At 36.4% G+C, this 13,974-nt stretch overlaps 1 protein-coding gene across 3 annotated transcripts in view; it reads left to right on the top strand.

The window, feature by feature from the left end:
- The window catches only part of SIL1 (SIL1 nucleotide exchange factor), a 330,998-nt gene that overhangs the window by 292,266 nt on the left and 24,758 nt on the right, over positions 1-13,974 (top strand). For all 3 annotated transcript variants that reach the window (XM_053718549.1, XM_053718550.1, XM_053718548.1), the window contains 2 exons: positions 8,776-8,872; positions 13,199-13,363. In XM_053718549.1, the coding sequence (XP_053574524.1) occupies positions 8,776-8,872; positions 13,199-13,363 (262 nt within the window). The remainder of the gene's footprint in view (positions 1-8,775; positions 8,873-13,198; positions 13,364-13,974) is intronic.

The following is a 13,974-nucleotide window of genomic DNA, read 5'->3' as shown; positions in this document are numbered from 1 at the left end:
TTTCTCCTCCCAATTCTGAATTCTCTGAAGCTGACTGCTTGGAGATTGAACGCCTAGTTTTGGTTAGGCGTGGCTTCTCTGAGCGGGTCATTGATGCCATGCTTCTGGCTCGTAAGCCTGTTAGTCGTAGGATTTACCATAAGGTATGGCGTAAATACATTTATTGGTGTGAATTGAAAGGTTTCTTTTGGAGTATGGAAAGGGTACCCCTAATTTTGTCTTTTCTTCAGGCGGCCCTGGAAAAATGTTTTTCAGTCAGCACTCTGAAGGGTCAGATTTCGGCACTGTTTATTCTTTTGCACAAACTGGCATATTTGCCAGATGTTCAATCTTTTGTTCAGACCCTGGTCAGAATCAGGACTGTGTTTAAATCTGTTGCTCCTCCTTGCAGCCTTAATCTTGTTCTTAAAGTTTTGCAACAGGTTGCATTTGAGCCGATGCGTTCTGTTGATATTTAATTGTTATCTTGGAAGGTTTTGTTTCTTCTTGCTATTTCTTCTGCTCACAGAGTTTCCGAGCTTTCGGCTCTGCAGTGTGATTCCCCATACCTTTATTTTTCATGCAGATAAGGCAGTCCTTCGTACTTAATTGGGATTTCTTCCCAAAGTGGTATCGGATCGCAACATCAATCAAGAAATTGTTGTTCCTTCCTTTTGTCCGAATCCTTCTTCTCAGAAGGAACATCTGTTACACAACCTGGATGTTGTGCATGCTCTAAAATTTTATCTACAAGCAACTAAAGATTTTTAGCAGTCTACTGCCCTGTTCATTGTTTTCACTGGTAAGCGTAAGGTTCAGACGGCCACTTCTACTGCTCTTTCTCTCTGGTTGAGAAGTGTTATCCAATTAGCATATGAGACAGCTGGACAACAGCCTCCTGAGAGAATTACGGCTCATTCTACTAGGGCTGTCTCTTCTTCCTGGGCTTTCAAAAATGAAGCATCTGTGGAGCAAATCTGCAAGGCGGCCACTTGGTCCTCATTGCATACTTTTTCCGAATTCTACAAATTTGATACTTTTGCCTCGGCTGAGGCTTCTTTTGTGAGAAAAGTTCTTCAAGTGTTGGTGCCTGCTGTTTAGGTCTGCCTGTTTTGTTCTCCCTCCCTTTCATTCTGTGTCCTCTAGCTTGGGTATTGGTTCCCACTAGTAATTGGAATGAAAGCGTGGACATGCCATAGGAAAGAAAACAAAATTTATGCTTACCTGATAAATGTATTTATTTCCGGGCATGGAGAGTCCACGACCCACCCTTATTACATTTAAGACGGCAAATTGTTGGTATAAACCTCAGACGCCTCTATACCCTTGTGTTATCTTCTTTTTTCCATTTTTCCTTTGGCCAAATGGCAGGGGATTATGGGTAAGGGAAGTGACACTTAACAGCTCTGCTGGGTGCTCTTTGCCTGCTACTTCTGGCCAGGAGTTGAATATCCCACTAGTAATTGGAATTAAATTGTGGACTCTCCATGCCCGGAAAGAAAGAAATTTATCAGGTAAGCATAAATTTTGTTTTTTCCATTGTTCTCTCCAAGTATTGGTCTTTACTTTATGGACAGATATAAGATGCATGTATATGTAAATAATGTGATAAAGTAATGAGATCTGATTATACCTACAAGCTCAACCCATTTTATCAGGTTGTGTCTTCAAAACAAAAAATCAGCCAGTTCATGTACATAAACCTTAAAAAGCGAATTCTGGGGGGCAGAGCTTGCCAGCAAAGAGAGCAGACGTGTGTGCCTGGAACTCCTCTGCTAAATTTGACCAAAATTGGCATAAAAATAATTTTATAACAATCTAAATTGCCAAAAAACACAGGGATTGAAGGTCTCTACACTCTACAGACCTCTAAGAAGCAAAAACCTGATACTTGTTGATTCCGGAGCTGCTTCAACAACATAAAGGACCGGGGCCTATAACATTTTGCGGTCACAGAGGACTGATAATCCGCAAAAGACTAAGCACACCCGGCCATTAAAGGAGCTTCCACTCCCTACTCGGAGCCATCGGCCGCATTATCAACAAGCAGTGAACACCACAACAGAACAGCTACCCTCAGCAGATGGTTCAACTCAGCGGCCCTCTGAGGACACCGATCGGCTGCACTGTTGTTAGCTAGGAGGTGATTGACAGCATTCCTCGATCCCCGGCATCTACTGGCGCAAATCACCATTTCTTCCTCTATACACCCCTGTGTTTGGTCTGATCATTCTATAGTATCTCTTCAGATGCAAGGCGTCTGTGATTATAATAGATCCAGATCATGGACCTATGACCCAACACTTCATAAAGATCCAGTCTCATTCTATAAGACCCTTCAACACCTCACTGACTATTGGAACCTAAGTGTAGACTCCACCACTAATCCGATTTATGCATGGGCAGCCCACAAATCAGTTATTAGAGGATTGCACATTCAACAAAAAGCCCTTCACTCTAGGCAAACCAGAAACCAATTATCGCAAATATACAAAGACATTTGCATTAAAAATAAAAAAGAATTCTCTAGCTGAACTTTTAAATTCACAAGCGAGTAGAGCAATAACAAAACTTAAAGCCCAATATTTCATTTACGCTAATAAGCTGGATAAATATCTGGCCCACAAGATTAGAGAGCATCACAAAGCAGCTGCCATCTCACTTATTGAGAAGTCATACAAATCCTATACTTCCCACCCACAGGCAATAGTGGACACTTTTGCAGATTACTATGGTGAATTATATAATGGACAAAAAGTTAGTCATACACCTGAAGTGGAGAAAATCACAAAGGAATTTTTAGCTGATACTCCTCATCAGAAGAAGATAAAAAAATCTTGAATGCCCTCATAACAAAAGTAGAAGTGGTACTTGCTATTAAGGCTCTTAAACCAGGAAAGACTGCGGGTCCGGATGGCTTTCCTGGCGAATACTACAGATTATTCAGGAATATCCTTATACCTCATTTGACCAAATTCTGCAACTATATTATGGAGGGATATCCAATTCCTTCTGAATTGTTGCAGGCCAAAATTGTAGTTATACCCAAACTAGTTAAGGACACCAAAAAGTGTACCAATCACTACCCAATTTACCTCATCATTCAGGACTTACATTTTTTTACTAAAATTCTGGCCATTAGACTTAAACATATGCTTCCTTGCCTGATCCATTTAGACCAGGTAGGTTTTATTAAAGATAGAGAGGCCCCAGACAATATTAGACGCCTATTAAATATTATACATTTTCTGAACAAGTCACAAACGCCTTCTCTGCTCCTAGCGCTGGATGAGGAGAAGGCGTTTGATAGAGTAGACTGGCAATACATGCAGACAACTCTGTCCCACATGAATTTTGATGGCCCATTCATTAATGCCTTGAAGGCAATATATGACTTGCCAACTGCACAGGTATCTTTGGTAGGATATAAGTCTAAATCATTCCCAATTCTAAACTGCATGAGACAGGTGCCCTTTATCCCCTCTTTTGGTCGCGCTTTGCATCGAACCATTAGCGGCTGGAATTAGGTCCAATCCAGATATTTTGGGGGTTTTGATAAAGGATTCAGAATATAAACTGACCCTTTTTGCGGATGATATTCTTTTCACTATTACCAGACCACTCCTATCCTTTCCTAATTTATATGAGGTTCTGAAAAAATTATCTATGATGTTAGGATAAACCTAGATAAATGGCGAAATGTTACCCATAGGAATCCCTCCTCATGCAAAAACCTATTAGAAATTAATTTTGAACTACAACAAGCCAAACATTCCCTAAAATATTTAGGAGTACATCTAACAGCTCAATCCCAGCATTAATATAAATGAAACTATGCTCCACTCTACGGGGTCAATTTACTAATGTGCTAGTGAACATGATACGATGAAGCGTATAATGTCCGCTGCACATCGATAAATGCCAACAGCATATGCTGTCGGCATTTATCATTGAACCAGCAGTTCTTGTGAGCTGCTAGTGCAATACCGCCCCTGCAGATTTGCAGCCAATCGGCCGCTAGCAGGGGGTGTCAATCAACATGATCGGGATGATTTCTGTCCGCCACCTCAGAGCAGGCGGACAGGTTACTTCTGTTTCTGGCGAGCATGAAGGCTCGCCGGAAACACAGTGCATCAAGCTCCATACGGAACTTGATAAATTGAACCCTACAAGTCTATTAGAAAAGATCTTCAAAAATGCAGAAGATGTAACTTCTCTTAGCTGGGGCAGATGTCCGTGATCAAGATATATTACCGTGTCTTTTGTATCTTTTCATAGCCCTTCCAATTAAAATTATATACCCTGAATTAGCAGCTATACATTCTGAAATTTTGACAATTATTAGAGGGAAAAATATAACTAATATAATAATGACAAAACATAGATCCTTGGGAGGCTTGGGAGTACATAACTTAATAGAGTACTATAGAACTGCTAGATTGGCTCAAGTTGCTTTAATTTGTAGATCAGAAAAGGAAGCCAGTTTGATTAAAATTAAGACAGATTTGGGGGGATGGGACACAAATTATGCAATTATTTGGGACAACAAATCCTCAACTTGTCAACCAGGGATGTTTGGGTCTCCTGTGACAGAAATCACTAGTTATATCTGGTCTCAATTTGCTTTGAAAAAAGGATTGCGGCCAGTCAGATGTACTGTAATGCCAATCAGATACTTGTTGATGAGGGAATTCCGGAGAGAAATAGCTCAATGGGAAAATAAAGGCTTGTATCGCGTGGCAGATCTTTTAATATAAAATAAAATAATGATGTTTTCCCAACTGCAGGAAAAACTATCCCCTATTAAGATTCATTGGTATTTATACCTCCATTCATTCTCCTCCCTAAACAAATATCTCAAGACAATTACATGCAAAACTAAAACCATTTTAGAACTTATTTGTGCAGAACGTACCAAACCTAAACACACTATAACTAGGTTATATATAGCTCTACAAACAATTATACTTAAATGGGAAACGGAGCTAGAGCTCTCCATAGACAAAGAAACATGGGACAATATATTCATTTTGGCCTCTAGGGGTCTATTGAGTTCAGACCTAAAAGAGAATTCCCTAAAAACAATATTTAGATGGTACCTGACTCCTTTAAGAACTTCACACATGTGTGGAAATACAAACCATTTGGAGATCACTCTCCTCTATGCTTAGCTACTTACTGGATAAGCACCTACAACTTACTATCACACAAGCATTACTTCACAAACGTATATACCTTATATATGGTTTTAACATAGGATACCATGAGAACAAAGTAAATTTGATTATAGACGTAAATAGGAAAATGTCTTAAAATTGCATTCTCTATTGGACTTTAAAGGGATATGAAACACATTTTTTTTCTATACTGATTTACTGTGATTTTAACTAACATTATAATTTACTTCTATCCTCTAATGAGTTTTCTTCTCTAGATATTCATTGTTCATAAGGATTACTAGGTAGGCTCAGGAGCTGCTGATTGGTTGCTGCACATATATGCTTCATGTTATTGGCTCACCCAGTGTGTTTGCTAGCTCCAAGTAGTGCATTGCTTCTTCTTCAACAAAGGATACTAAGGGAATGAAGTAAATTCGATAATAGAAAACTAAAACGTTTAAAATTGCATTCTTTATCTGAATCATGAAAGAAAAATGGGGGCTTCATCTCCCTTTAAGTTACTTCAGGGTAGTGCATTGCTGCTCTCAAGCTGACTTTAAAGGGCCATAATACCCAAATGTTTAAACACTTGAAAGTGATGCGGTATAGCTGTAAAAAGCTGACTAGAAAATATCACCTGAACATCTCTATGTAAAAAAGAAAGATATTTTACCTCAAAAGTTCCTCAGTAGCCACATCCCATTGTAAAGGACTTCTAAGCAACAAATCAGTATGTCTGTCCCGGGACAGCGGAAGGAACGATCTTTCGTGCACATCTTCTTTCCCTATTCAGTGTAAGGAAGTTTACAATGAAATCTCATGAGATCACAGTAAAAGAGTTAATGACCTCAGCACTGTTGATGCTTATTGGCTGCTGTTCATTTCTTCATTTTTTTTTTTTTTTACCTGCAGCTGAGTATAACTTTTTACACAAAACTTACTCTGCTGAGTTGAGGAAATTGTGAGGTAAAATATCTTCCTTTTTTACATAGAGATGCTCAGGTGATATTTTCCTGTCAGCTTTTTACAGTTATACTGCATCAGTTTAAAGTGATTTAGCATATGAGTATTATGTCCCTTTAACTATATGTTGAACATAGGAGTTGATCAATCCTTTAGAAAAAAAAACCCTATTTTTTTTAAATAACATTTGCAATTAAAGGAACAGTATACTATAAAATAGTTTTTATACAAAGTTTGTCATTAAGGGGACAGTATTCTATAAAATTGTTTTTCCATGAATGTTTCCAATGACTTGTTATACAATGTATTGTTTCTTTAGGTTTATCCATCTTGATGGGGAAAGTTGTTTACAATTGTATTCTCTATCTGAATCATGAAAGAAAATTTTGGGGTTTCATGTCCCTTTAACAATACTAACTGTTATGCATTTTAGTTCTATTCTTTTCCAAATGCATTATAAAAGGCCTTTAAACTTCACAAACGTTTAAAGGTGCATTTGAAAAAATGATTGAAAACTGCCTCAAAGAAAATATGTTTTAGACTTCAAGCTTTGACCCATTTAGTTTAAATGGATGGAAAATGTCTCTATGGCAGAGATCAGCTTGGTATACACAGCCTTTATCTTTCTGTACCTCTTTTAAATAAAATTAAGGTCTCCTGAGATCAACTAAGGACAGTATTCATGATTCTTAATGTAAGTTATTGCACCTACTGCAGTGGTTCTGGAATGTTAAATAGCGTGTTAACCTTCAGAACCTGGCATACGTTACATTATTACTAAATATAAGTTTTCAAATGGCAAAATGAAACTTTTTGTCACCATAAATTGAGTCAAATGAAGCTATTATATTTTGAATTAACATCTCACTTGCATTCTCACAAAATCTATAACTTAATGAGATGGGAACATATTTTGCATAAGCTTACTAATCAGAATTTGTGTTATGATTTGTAAAGTATCAATGTATTCTGTCAACATGTAAAATATGGGATCTGCAGCTAAATAAACAGAATAAAAATATAATGAAGGTTCAAGCTAATGCAAAACATGTGCTGCTTTGTACAAAATGTATTATGGTACTTTGTACCCCTCATTATGTTGGGTCTTGCATAGAGGTTTTTAAGCTTAAAAAATATTTTGCAGTGCTGAAATCTGGGATAGAGTATGTTAGCACAGAAATCACAGTAAGCATTTAAACAGTGAATGTTGATTTATTCAGTCACATTAATTCAGATAGCTGTAAAATGCAATGCCTATAGCATTGTGCCTTTTAGGAGTACAGTAAGTTCACTCTAATATTGCTAGGAGGCTGTGAAAGCATTAACCCCTCTGGCATTTTTAAGTTATCGTTTCTCTTTTTATTTATGTTACTGTCAGTACCAATAATACTGTTTTGTTTTTGAAACAATGTCAAAATATATGTTGAAAACATCACTAAAAAGGGACATAAAATGCTATTGTGTGCTGTCCATTTTAACATACTCAATATTGTAAAATACATTAAAATAGTATGTTGGGTCGCACAAAACAGTATGCTTGGAGTTTGATGCCCTTTAAACAGACAAAGTCTTTGGTTTTAGTAATTTAGTACATTGGTAGAAGTTATTTAGTACAGTGTTATAATGCATGAATGTATTAAAACAAAAAATATTAGTTACTGAATTATTTATCATATTCATTAGAAATATTTGTCCATTGTGACTAATAACTAACCTTTACCACTAATGATTATGATATTGTTTTTTTGCAGCACAATGCTTACTAGAAGTAATCCCTTTTCCTGCTGATATGTTGGGAAGTCACAAAGTAACAGCAGCGGTTATGTAATTGACCTTGGAAAAATCCTCCATTATAGCCATATATTAAATTCTATGCAGACTGCAAAAGCAACCTTAAATACAATCTCAGTAATAAAATATAATGCCTCTGACTTTTAACTTTAATAAATATCATTAATATAATTGTAATAAATGGTAAGATAAAGTGATAAATTTACTGATTCAATAAAAACAAATATTTTACAAAAACAAATATTTTTAATCAGAAAATTATCACTTATATCAGATTTGCTCTTGGAGATGTAATTGTTCAAGTGATGAAAAATAGAGGAGCTACATTATTTAGACAAGAGTTCCACAATTGTTTGAAACATTTTGTAGCTGTTGACAATATTGGTGAGCCAGCAAAAAAATTTTAGTAGCCAGGGAATTATCTTACAGTGATCTCCCCCAGGACGTAATATTCAAAAGTATTACACTGCCCCCACAAAACTACTTCACAATGCCACACAGCTACTTCATAATGCCACCTAGCTGGCAAGATTTTCTGTGAAGAACACTTTGAGCAAATGTAGAGGTATTCTATTAATTTGGAACTTAGAATTTTAGGAGCCATGGATACCTGGCTTCCAGGATTTGTCAAACCCTTCACTGTATAGCTTTGCATTGTACAGCTCTTATTTATGTAACACTAGTTTATTATATTGTAAAAGAAGAAAAGCACACATTTGAATATATCTTGATCAACCTAAAAGATGTATGAAATGCAAGCCTTTTACAATAGTTTTTTTAAAAAATATTTTACTGATTATTATCTAACTTCAAATGATGGATTTATTATTTACAAATATTGAAGCATAAAAAAAATGAATTGATTATTACTTTTTTTTTTCAGTAATCCCAAGGTTCAAGTGGCAGCTTTTGAGGGTGGAGCACTTCAGAAACTTTTAGTTGTTTTAGCTATGGACAATGAGCCATCAGTGAAAAAGAAGGTAATATAAATTCAAAAATAATTGTCCAATTAAAGATCATAATTTAGAGGCGTATCCTTACTGCTCCAAAATAATATTTATGTAGTTAAAATGTTATCCTTCTATAATTGTCGATGTCATAGAATATGCAGTGCTCGAGCACTGAAATCACATCGTATATATTTATATACATAAATTATTTGATAGAGACATATATTGTAGATACACCAATATACACAAAGGATATTATTATTTTTTTCACAGAAGCTTTTTATCTCACACACACTTACAGGGGCATAGGGCCCTGTCTTAAAATGGGAGTGGTGGCAATTTTTCTCATGAGGAATATCGTGCAAGTGCTGGCCATAATAATTTATGCCAGAATGATTTCATATATGGAGGGTTGGATTCTAATGTATACACATCTCCTAAAAAAAATAGATCCCATTTTGCAAAAACGAGGCTTGATCTTATAATGAAGTTTGTGGGTCATACAAATATACTTTGTATAATGAATAACAATTTCAATCTACAGCTTGCACGTTTCACACACCCCTCTCTACATTTCATGCTCTTCTTTGTAGAAAGTAGATTTATCTAAAAGAGACCATAACATCCCCAAAATTGTCTATATGTCCCCTGTTTTGAAATCTTATTTTCATTTAATAGAAAGATGAAAAGACTATGGGCCAGTACATTTTTTTTATTTTTTTTATTATGTAATTGAAAGCTGTGTATCACACTAAAGGGGTGTAATCTATATTACTGTATGCAAAGAAGAGACATATATATTACACTATAGTGCTCGATTAAATAAAACAAAATCATAATTACAATATGCATTCAAAATCACATAAGCTGTCAGTATGTCTTAACATATGCAATTCATTTATTGCACTAACACAGACTGATATGTGTGCACAATTTGATGTGAATGCATGTTAAAGTATGCTCAGAACATCGCAAATTGATTTGTGTTTGCTTTACAAAAATGTTGTTTTCAAAGCCAGGGGTTCCCTGTGAGATTCTTCATTATAATCTATGGGTGGCATCTCGCTCTCTGCTGGGAGTTAGGGTGCCCATGCGAACATAGGCATGATATATATCTCCAGTTTCAGGCTCTAGGTGACTAATCTGTTAATTATCATGGAAACAAAAGCTGTCTAGGACAAAGTTACAAGAGTTAGGGAATCCTCCTTTCTTTCATATAATGATGATAGTCCATAGGGCTCCATAACATGTGGGATATAATTCCTGCCACCAGGAGGAGGAGAAGAACCCAAAAAGGGCTTAAATTCCCTCCCACCTCCTGTCTCTCCTCAGTTGTTCTTCTTGGCCTTTCAGGAGAAGTTAGAGAAAAGAGGCGTTAAAACTACTTGCTTATGGATTAATGTTTGGGAGCTCAGACCAATGTGAAACCCTTATCCCTGATACATATCATTCACAAAGATTTCACAGCAGCTGAATGATACAGGGACATAGGATTACCCTGTTATTTGCACAGTATTTTCCTATGGGACTTCAGCCATAACTACCCTCAGGCATCACAGGGACCTGTCCTTAACTCCCCCTGTGGGATACAGATATTTCCTCTGCAGTACACTTACCAGCACTGGATGGGCTCTCTACTGGATACTGCTGCAGCTTGGTAAGTAAGCCGGTGGAGGGGTGCTGCCTAGGTCAAGATACCACATCACACACACAGCCCAGAGGCCATTAGTAGCTACTCTGACACAGGTATAGCATAGCCAAGGGACTTAGCCTGCTCTCCTCCTGACACACCTTTTTTCTTTTTCCAGGTATCTGTTTGCCCTATACTTACCAGGGACACAACCAGCTAAGACTGATGCCTTTTATAGCCCCCTGGCAGCTCTGTTGACTTATTTTTTGCACTTCAGGAAAATGAGTGCATGGCCCTTTAAGGAAACCGCTAACTGCTCTGTGCAGTTAGCAGTTTAATAGGGAACCATTCGATTTCGCAAGGACTCAATTTATTTGCGATTTGGGGATATTTTGAGTGTTTTGTGCAAAATCTTTCTTTTTAGTGTACTTTGAGGCACTATTCCCACAGTTTTGCAGTGTTTCGTTTTCACTCCAGTGCTGCTACAGAGCAGGAAAGCAGTTCAGGAGCCTTTGGCCTGCAGTTTTCCATTTTTTTGTCTAAAATCCTCAGTCCTGTCACTGGAGGGAGGTGAGTACACATGCAGGAGCTGCCAGGGGGCTAACTGAGGGTTCAGTCTTTAACTTTGTTTGTTACTGCATAGCCACTACAGTTCCATTAGGTGTCAGAGGAGTTAACTGATTTAGTGTAGAAGGCTCTGTACCTATTTCTAGCATAGGTTTAAGTCTGTTTCTGCTATATCTGTTCTCTTTCATAGAAAGTTAGCTAAGCTCCTGATGTTCAGAATTTTGTCCAGGCGCTAGTAATAATTAGATACAACACAGAAGAGATATTCTGGCGCTAGCTCTATACTCCAAGCCAAGTATCAAAATACTCCATCTCTAAAAGAATATCTCAGGGAAGTACAGATGAAAACAAGTTAAAATTAAGAATTAGGCCAGATGTGAGACCTATTTCTCTTTCTGTTTGCTAGGTCCTCCATTTGAACCAATGCATTCCATTGATCTCAAGCTTTTATCTTAGAAAGTGCTTTTCTTGTTAGCAATCTCCTCAGCTAGGAGAGTTTGAGTTATCAGCTTTGTCCTGTGATTCTCCATTTTTTGTTTTTCACAAAGATAAAGCTGTACTTCATACTAAATTTGATTTTATTCTTTTAAAAATATTAATCATTAGATTCTTGTTCCTCCTTTGTTTCCAGATCCTGCTAATTCTAAGGAACCACTTTTACATAATCTTGATGTAGTCAGAGCATTGAAGTTCTATCTTTAAGCTACTAAGGAATTCAGACAATCTTCCAGCTTGTTTGTTCACTAATCAGGGACTCGTAAAGTGCAGGAGGCTACTACTGTCGTTTTGGCCTCTTGGCTCAAACAGGTAATTACAAGGCCTTTTTGGTGCTGAGAAATTTGCCACCTTAATGTATTACAGCCCATTCTACAAAATCAATTAGAAATTCCTGAGCTTTCAAAATGATGCATCTTTGAAGCGGACTTGCAAAGCTGCAACATGGTCTGCTCTGCATACCTTTTCAAAATTTTACTGCTTTTATGTTTTTGGTCCTTCCATACAAGCAGCTTTTGGCAGGAAAGTCATTCAAGCCACAGAGTCTGATAAATAGGAACTGCCTGAAAATTGTCCAAACCTTCCTGTAACATGGACTATCTGCTTGGGTATTAATCCCACGTTATGGAGCCCTATGGATTACCATCATTATACGAAAGAAAACATAATTTATACTTACCTGATGATAAATTATTTTCTTTCTGAATGATGATAGTCCATAGGCAATCCCCATTTAAATTTTTGGGGCAACAGTTTAAATTTGCACCTCTATAGACCTGGCTTTTTTATTTCCTACCTATCAGTTTCCTATTCTCTGGTCGGCTATGCATTAAACTGAGGAGAGGTGATAGAGAATTTAAGCTCTTGTGTCGGTTCTTGGCCTTCTCCTAGTGGCGGGAAATATATTCTACATGTTATGCAGCCCTATGGACTATTGTCATTCTGAAAGAAAATAATTTATAAGGTAAGCATACATTTATGTTTTCTTGTAACATAGGAGTATACAAACCTTAATTTATTTCCCTATTCCTAAAGAGGCTTCAACTGTTCTTACATGTGTTGGATAGCAAATGCAATTGTCTTACAACGCTGGCATTATTTTACGGGGGAAGCAACTATAAAGACGTAGCTGTTCTCCCCAAATGTAGAAATGTATCATAGGGCCCCTAATTGAAAAGAATTCCACAATTTAAGTAAGTTTTGTTTTCATATCCTTACATTTGTTACAGAGACTTCTCAGATTAAAGTTAACAGACCACCTATGTGAAACATGTTAAAATGTGGAGTTATAGTTAATTTCCTGTAAGCTAATAACGTGTTTTTTTTCCTCCAAAGTCAAATCTCATGAAACTTCCAGAGCTGCATAATCACTCATACACCTAAGTATTTGCAAGGAAATGTATATATTCAGTGTCCTAATAGATGGAAAAAGCTGGTATATGTGAAACTAGCTTCAATAGCAAATTGTAGAACTTAATTTAACAATCACTTTGTGGATTCTATTTTTTTTACCCATCTGATAAAGACAAACTGTAATACTAATGTTATCTGCAGTAAGCACATGGTCTGTTGAAGATGATTTGTCTGTATAAAACAGAGTTCAGTTATCAGTTTTTACAAATCAAGCAGCATTCAGCCATCAACAGCTTATGTATATTTTACAGGCTCTTTTCGCTTTATCTGCATTGCTTCGTCAATTCCCGTATGCACAACAGCAGTTCCTAAAGCTGGGTGGACTTCAGATACTGAAAAATGTATTCAAAGGGAAAAATGCAGAAATGTTGTATGTCCGGGTGATTACTCTCATGTATGACATGATTATGGAAAAGGTAAAACTTTCATGATTTGCAAAAACATTATGTAGTTTGTTAATGGAATTTGGGTTACCTATAATATAATTTTAAATGGAAATAAAACTTTTGAGATTTTTTTTTTCTAGAAACAGCAGTTATGAATAACATTATTTATCCAGGATTTGTTTTAAATGTTTAAATATAATTATATATATAGATATAATTATCTTTTTACATATAATTTCCCCTTTATTTTTATTTCATGCTTTTCTATTATAATATTAATCTTACTGGTTTATTTAAAGCCTTGTGTCACTAGGATTATTATTATTATTAATTATTTGTTATTATTATAATTTGTTTGTAGAGATTACACCGCATTCTAAATACAGGTATAACATGCAAAAGTAACATCTATAAGAAGTAAAAATGTCCTGGCAAGAGTTGCCAACTGTTGTAGATTTCCTTACATATAGGTGATCTACAGGTCAGATGGGCTCTTAGACTTGCATGCTAATTGGGTTCAATGGTATGACAAAAGGAGAGAAACATAAAAAGTTAGCATACATTGTATGCATCCCTGAACAGCTCTGCCTCCCCTTCAATTTTATGCCCTATGTTTCCTTTTGGTAACTTACCATGTTATC

This window comes from Bombina bombina, chromosome 6 (assembly GCF_027579735.1).
Source record: "Bombina bombina isolate aBomBom1 chromosome 6, aBomBom1.pri, whole genome shotgun sequence".
Lineage (NCBI taxonomy): Eukaryota > Metazoa > Chordata > Amphibia > Anura > Bombinatoridae > Bombina > Bombina bombina.
The sequence above is the reverse complement of the archived record's forward strand: the minus strand, read 5'-3'. Positions and strand labels throughout refer to the sequence as shown.